At 36.5% G+C, this 7518-nt stretch overlaps 1 protein-coding gene across 1 annotated transcript; it reads right to left on the bottom strand.

The window, feature by feature from the left end:
- Window positions 1–143: 143 nt before the first annotated feature.
- cdc7 (cell division cycle 7 homolog (S. cerevisiae)) lies at window positions 144–7002 on the bottom strand. Its single transcript, XM_067362916.1, has 12 exons — window positions 6720–7002; window positions 6440–6547; window positions 5882–5968; window positions 5611–5746; window positions 5369–5462; window positions 5120–5262; window positions 3622–3859; window positions 3357–3452; window positions 3070–3275; window positions 1607–1689; window positions 1008–1157; window positions 144–917 (listed from the first exon to the last, which is right to left on the bottom strand). Exons 2-12 carry the CDS (start codon window positions 6513–6515, stop codon window positions 577–579), a joined length of 1650 nt encoding a protein of 549 aa, XP_067219017.1. The 5' UTR covers window positions 6516–6547; window positions 6720–7002; the 3' UTR covers window positions 144–576.
- Window positions 7003–7518: the final 516 nt, after the last annotated feature.

Raw genomic sequence — 7518 nt, 5'->3', positions numbered from 1 at the left:
TGCAATTTTTCTCTTTACACATAAGGTCCAATTCAATAACCATACATGTGCACTTTCACAAACAATGATGAATCAAAAACCTGTGTATTGAAATTTATTCTAAATTTACAAATTTAGCAACTTAAACCATTTATATGCAAAAATCACTTTTTGAGTGTCCTTATAAACGTAAGATTAAATTTTGATCGATTAAGATGTACTTCAAACTTCTTTTTTGTGTGAAGTTATGTGCATATAAATACTAAATATCCATGCAATTATTAGAGAATGAGACGTTTGAGTTCCTTTTTTAATTCATGGAGAAACATGATGTAGCAAAAATCTAGTTTCTAAAAATGTTAATTTATTTTATCCAAAAATATTGTGACAGAACCTTACATTCAGGAAGCATTCTCTCAAAATTAAACAATTAGGTTTGAACTTTATGAACTTTTTATTCTCAAATGTGAATCTATGTGAACCCCCCCCCAAAAGAAAATTATTCAAATAAATAAATCACTGTACAGAACGTAGTTAGAAAATAAATGCATTCATGTAACCCTTTACAGAATACAAAATTAGTAGGATGCACAAAAATTAATCTGTCATATCTTTGAAGAGCGGATGCTGCAGTGCCATGGAGGCCGTTATCCTCGTTGCTGGGTTTAAATCTAATAGTTTATCCAGGAGGTCGTATACATCATCCGGCACTTTATCCCAGCCCATCTCCTGCAGCTCTGCACTGCTTTTGAGTGAACCTGAGCTCATGTGTTTTTTAGCTGGACTCCCAGCATCTAGTTTTACTTCTGCTGGGTTACGTGAAGCTTGAAACTCAGCAGGAAGTGAGGAGTCATCCCATGATCGCAAACCTCTCAGAGTCTCACAGAGGATCCTCAGGTCCAGCCGAGGAAGTTCACGACTGCACACTATAGATTTACCTGGATTCAGACACATGAAAAAATATTCAGTCAGCTGAATGTGCTAGAAATAAGACATCTGTCCCCTTGAGCCTGATGACAATGACATACCAAACGTCTTAGCAGCCTCGATCGTCTCCTTAGATCCTCGAATGGTCATGATCTGAGTAAGAGCGATCAGATCGTCATTGGCTTTGAAGAACGGATACCTCCCACTCAGCAGTGACAGCAATATGACTCCTGCTGACCACATGTCAATAGCTGCAAAGAGATGTGATTTTATTAGTCAGAATTCATTGAGAAAGTATAAAGTTTCTGTGTGAGTCTGTAAAAAGATAGATTTAAAACACAAGACAGAATTGAACTGAATATGAAATGCACCATACTAAATTTGTGTTCCATTCACTAGTCAGATGTGGGATATTCCTACTTCATATCTCTGTATTCTGAGGATGAATCATTCCATTGTCCAACGCTCAGATGATAATATTAGCACTGGGTATGAAATACAGATTTCCTGATTTAATTCTCCTGGTTTTGAATTGATTTGATTCAATTCCGATTCATTTGTGTATATTAGGTTTGTTTGAGACACATAAGCGCTGTGCAGACCGATCGGTGTATGACATCAAAGTACCGTGAGAGTGATTGAAAAATTTACAAGTTGAATATAAAGTAGCATTACTGCTAATGTCGATGGGTAGCTTTACCTGTTCCCTGGTTGGGGCACTTAGTCAGAACCTCAGGAGCCCTAAAACCTGGGGTACCAGCCCTCGGAGCCACCTGCTGTTTCCTGTGAAAGCAGTTAAGTTCTTCACTGACTGCAGTATTAAATGAACCCTGTAAAGCCTGACATATTAAATAATAGTCCAAAATATGTATTTTTTTTAATTGGAACTGTTTTAGAACCTTTAAGACCAGGAGTGTCAAACTCAGCTCCTGGAGGACCACAGTCCTACAGAGTTTAGTTCCAAGTTCCAACCCTGCTCCAACACACATAGGGCAAATTCCAATCAAAACTGAGAATCCCTAGGCCATACTCACTCTGTAGGGCAGAGCCCTTAAAGTGGGGACTTTGGAGGAAGCAGAACACTTGAATGTCATACTGTTGCTGTTTGGAATGCACTTGGTGAAGGGAGCAATGAAAGACAATGTAATTTCATCTTCATCTGGATAAATGAATATATATAATTTATCATTAAGTTTTTATGACAACAGTAGATATTTTAGGTAGTCTTTTGCAGTGTCCAAACAAGAGACTGTAAAACTACTTAAAATATCTACTATTTAACAAATTTCTTACCTATGAAACCTATTTAAACTTCATTAAATTATATTACATAAATGTGTGTTAAATATCAAGCAAAACAAAAAATGGGTCACAAGGATTTGCCACACTGGGTCAAATGACCATAAACGATGAAATTACTTCCTTGAAGTGACCATCGCATGTGCTCTTCACTAACGGACTTGTGGAAGGGACCTTCGTGAAGGCATTCCGGTGTTCACCTTCATTTGGAACGCTCTTACAAATGCCGCATTTCCGAAGTGCCCGTCAAGGTACAAATGCTGTTTGTAATTCGCCCATACCTGAAGGACTTGATTAGCTGGATCAGGTGTGTTTAATTAGGGTTGAAGCTAAACTCTGCATGGCTGTGGCCTTCCAGAAACTTGAGTTTGTACTGATTTGGACAAAATCTTTTTTTAAAAAAGATTCTAAACACATAATGCAGTTCAATACAAGAGACAAAAAAAAAAACATTCCTCAAAAGCCTGATGGATTATATTTAATACATTTTAACATGATTATCCCCAAAAATGATGTATGGATAATCAAGTAAACCAAAGATGCTTAATTCCTCTAAATGTTCATCTTGAAGTATTACTAACAATATAAAAGTTATTCTTACATTTACTTTATAAAAATCAATAAAGATTTCACAGCAAAAAGACATGTAACCATGACCTGAAGGTGGACATTTTTATAATTATACTAAAAGGCTTTTACTTGCTAAAAAAAAAAATCATAAAACCGAAGGCATGCAGTATATTTTGTACAACAGGTTCATCATGTTGATAATTCAGAAGCTTCAGAAATTTGCAGTTTCAATTATGATAAAGTAGGCTTTATGGGGTTAAAAATATATATAACTATGACTTGAATAACCTGTACCTGGACAGGCAGATGTTGCAGACGCGGTCAGTCATGTAGCAGTTGCAGGTGAGCATCGGGCTGACGGCAGGGGGTTTGGGTTTCTGACTCTCAGCAGGGGTTTTCTGTCTCTGATTTAATGGAGTTCTCACAGGGACCGAGCGGTGTTTTGAAGAAACGATCTTGCGTGGAATTACCTCCTCTCTTTTTGGTTTCGAAAGCAATCCCTGAAATACAATTTGACAGGTAAAGAGCTGATAGTTATTCAGAAGGTGTCAGATGCAACAAGTGTGAGAAAAGATGCTAACCTCAATTTTGTCAGTGCCAGGTTTATGAGTGTTTGTGTCGTTTATGTTTTTCTCCCCAAATACAGACCGTGGTGCCTTATCAAGTCCCAACAGTTCCTTTGAGAGGAAGGACATAAGTTTCTGACATGAATACGTTTTCTAAAATAAAACAATATGAACATGGAAGAGCAAACTTGGATGTACAGTGCCCCCCAATGTGACTCATAACGGCCATCATATTAAAAACTTAATTCATCCATTTAATAAAGAGACACAGTGCAGACACCTTGCTGTGTTTAATGCGTGAGGGTGGGCAGGGTCTTTTAGCTGGTGCTTTAGTGCTGAACTGGACAGCAGGGTTTCTGGTGTTGGGTGGTAAAGGCACTAGTTTCTGTTTCCCAAATGATTCCTCCACCATCTTAGATGGCCCTCCACCTTTATAAGCTTTTGATTTTACCACCTTTAGCAGTTCTATCTGTGTGTCATGAGTGCCCTGTGCCAGGCCAAAATCCACTAGAGAGTACCTGAGGAATGAGAAAGATAGGAATCAGCATGCTTCAGTTAACTTGGATCTATTCCAATGGTTAATAGCCTTTTTGACTCCAAGGCCCCTCCATATCCAAGACAATATTCATAGACCCTCCCATCTAAGCTGATCATGGAAGGATATTTTAAAGCTAATTTCCCCTTTTTAAACATGACCTTTGCTATCATCTAACGCTCATTTAGCCAGTTGATCATTTGTTTCAATTATCTTAAAGGGATATTTCACCCAAAAATGAAAATTTTTGCCATCCTAGGTACATATGACCATCTTCTTTCAGACAAACACTAACAGAGATATATTTAAAATGATCCTGGCTCTTCCAAGCTTTACAATGGCAGTGAATGGGGGGGCCCAATTTTGAAGCAAAAAAAAGTGCATCCATCCATCGTAAAAGTACTCCACACGGCTCAGAAGGCCTTCTGAAGCAATGGATTTTTGTAAAAAAAATAATAACAATAACTATAATATTTAAAACTTTATAATAATTAGCTTTCGTCAGACAGCCATACGCAACGATTTGCGATGGAAGAGTAACCCCTGACCCGACGCATGACGTATTGAAGAACATGGAAGCGCAGAGGATAGAGCAAATCAAAACACCGGTCACAAAACAAAAAGTCTAAAACAAGAAATTTTAAAGAGAAATATCAGAGGAGTTTGATATAAAAGAAGAGGAGCTTGAGTTTGTTGCACAGCCCTATTTGTTTAAATCGCGAGAGGCGTCTAAGCGTATGCTACTCTTCATACATCGCATCACTCTTGTGGCGCAAGTTGACTTAAAGCAGAACTAAGTAACTTTTTTTTACCTTCATAAAACGTTTTCCAAGTCCTTACAATGATTAATTGACTTGTAGTGGTGTGTTTGAGGCGAGCACTAACCCCCTCTGGCACGTCTACGCCAGAATACAGCACTTGCAAGTTGAGCTGCATCGACCCGACACAATCTCACGTTCACATTTACGCGAGAGTGACAAAATGCTTTACGGTAATTCAAAAACAATGTATATATTATGACTTCACTGCCATTTTATATCTTAAAAGAGCCAGGATATTTTTAAATATATCTCCGATTGTGTTCATCTGAAAGTATAAAGTCATATACACCTTGGATGGCTTGAGGGTGAGTAAATCATGGGGTAATTTTCATTTTTGGGTGAACTCTCTTAAGTAAGCCAGAAACTGTGGCAATTACATGTGTATCAGGCAGAGGTACTAGAAATGAACAGGTGGTACATACTCTCTCCTTTGTTGATTGAACAGGAAATTGGTTGGTTTGATGTCTCGGTGGATGATGCCAAATTTGTGAATGTGTCTCAAGGCTTTGAGCAGGTGGAAGATGTAATGCTTCACATCCTCAAAACTCAAGGATCCAACAACATCCTACAAGGAATGAAGACTTTTGGATAGTATCTTGGGTATAGATAGTGTATACTATTCATGGTGTATCATTATTTGGGTTAAAAGCAAACATATTGCAGACACTTACAACAAAGGTTTGATGCTCCATGTATGGCATGACAATAACCACGTGATGCTCTTTCCTGAAGCAGTACGTGACTCCCATCACATTTTCTGTCCCTCTGCAGAGGGAGATAAAATAAATAAATCCTGTTAGTAAGTAACACTTAAACCCAAGTTTGCTTAGTCTAAAATATCTTGCATGGCATGCATCACAGAAAACATGAAAATGAACGGTGATCAAAAATATATGACATTTTTATGACTCACCCAGCAACAGTCAAGCACTGGAGTTCAGCAGCTATTCGCACAGGATGACTGGTGGGGATCAGGTGTTTCAATGCAAACATCCTTCTTGAACCTTCGGTCATCTGCGCCTCTGCCAAATACACTGAGCTGAAAGTGCCTGTAATCACACAATGACGCAAAGGTTAACTAAGGTTCATCAATCAGCAGAAGGAAAGAAAAAGAAAATAGCATTATTTAGGTGCATTCAAAGCTATTCCAAGTATTTAAGTAGAAAAAAAATTTAATTGCAAACCTTCTCCAATTTTATCTATGATACGAAAAATCTGAGACAGCTGTGGCAGAACTTCATACAGGTATGCAATGTCCGTCTCAACATCTCCTGAACAAAAGAAAATCACAGAGGTTTAATTTTTTTTTAGTAAAACAACATAACGAAAAGGAATTATATAAAAATTACCTTCTGAAATGAAGTACATTTTAGCATACTACAGTACATATTACGTAAATAATACAATGTAAAAGAATATACTTCAGTCTGAAATACATTTAATGTTTTTAGACACCTAATAGAATGTAAATTGCAATATAATAAATTATAGCATAAATGTATATTACATGCAATTAAGTGATCTTAAGAGTGCTTATTTGACCCATAAGTACAACTTTATATGCAATTCTATAATTACTTTTTAATATAGGGTACAATCAAGCATTTACTGTAACCCAAAATATACTTTAAATGTAATTTCTATTGAAATTTGTATGTCATGTATTTAAATACATTTGTAAATAATTGCACATAAATACATTTAAAATACATTAACTTTCATATTGAAAAAGGCTCACTCACTGGAGATTTTGTGTCTGCTCCTGCCCTTTTCAACACTTTGATGAGTGCTTCTCTGCACAGTTGGTGCTGCTTCCATTTAATCCCACAATAACCAACAGATGTGGAAAACTGTTGGGATGACATTAGATACAGTTAATACTCATAAACAACTCAGCTGGTATAATATTGGTTTAACTGTATCCAAAGAAGACCAAAACACTTCAAAAAGAACCAAATACACCTTCGAACGTAGGAATTTATAATATAATGTAAAAATACATTTAAAAACAAAAACCCTTACCTGTTGTTTTTACTTTCACCAAGTATTTTAGTGTTTGAGAAACACTGTGCCAGCAGACTGTATCCGATAAACAACTGCACTGACGTAAACAGTTACCGCGCAAAGTTCACAAGTTATGTTAAAGGCTTATTTAGGTACTAAACAGGAAATTCGCCACCCTGTCAAACACGTTTATTTTTGTTAAAGAAACCGCGAATGTTTTAATATACACACAACTCGATCTTGTTTGAGAAATGTCTTTCTTCTCGACCAACTCCAAGTTCCGCGCTAAAACTGAGACGCAGGTCACGTGACCACTACTGAACCATTTGCTCCAAACAGTTTCACCAACCCAGTCGCTTACCTTTAGCAAAATTATTATGTTAAATTATAAAATACATCCATATGGCCGATATTAATCCAGTGATGGCTAACATTTTATATGGAAGGGTTTTTCCCCCAAAACAAACTTAAAATTATGCGTCAAATGCTCAAATAATAAACAAATCTCCACAAAATAATAAACAAAGCTCAAATGATGAATACAACGTTAAATGCAATTTCAGTGTAATTTCCTCATTTAATGAATCATAAACTGTAACAAAATGAAATTAAATACAGTTCATTATTTTAAACACAGCAACTCGAATTTTTATTATTAAAGAAGGCGTTTCACTTATTGGGGAAGACTCCAATTTTGCTTTTGTGCTTATGTACAACTAGTACTCATTTGTATTATAAAATAATTGGTGTATTAGTAGACTGAAGATTTATTCGATGTTTTTACATTGCCTGTTTTGATGCGATAGAAGACTTTTAT

The sequence above is a fragment of the Chanodichthys erythropterus genome, chromosome 16 (genome assembly GCF_024489055.1).
Source record: "Chanodichthys erythropterus isolate Z2021 chromosome 16, ASM2448905v1, whole genome shotgun sequence".
NCBI lineage: Eukaryota > Metazoa > Chordata > Actinopteri > Cypriniformes > Xenocyprididae > Chanodichthys > Chanodichthys erythropterus.
Note: the sequence above shows the minus strand (reverse complement) of the source record. Positions and strands in the feature narration are given on the sequence as shown.

Bases quoted from the DNA above. Each gene is read 5' to 3' on its own strand.
- cdc7 (XM_067362916.1), bottom strand. From the start codon at position 6,515: ATGGAAGCAGCACCAACTGTGCAGAGAAGCACTCATCAAAGTGTTGAA. The intron at 5,747-5,881 runs GTTTGCAATTAA...GTGTGATTACAG, and splicing joins CATAGATAAAATTGGAGAAG to GCACTTTCAGCTCAGTGTAT. The intron at 3,276-3,356 runs GTTAGCATCTTT...ATTGTATTTCAG, and splicing joins CTGGCACTGACAAAATTGAG to GGATTGCTTTCGAAACCAAA.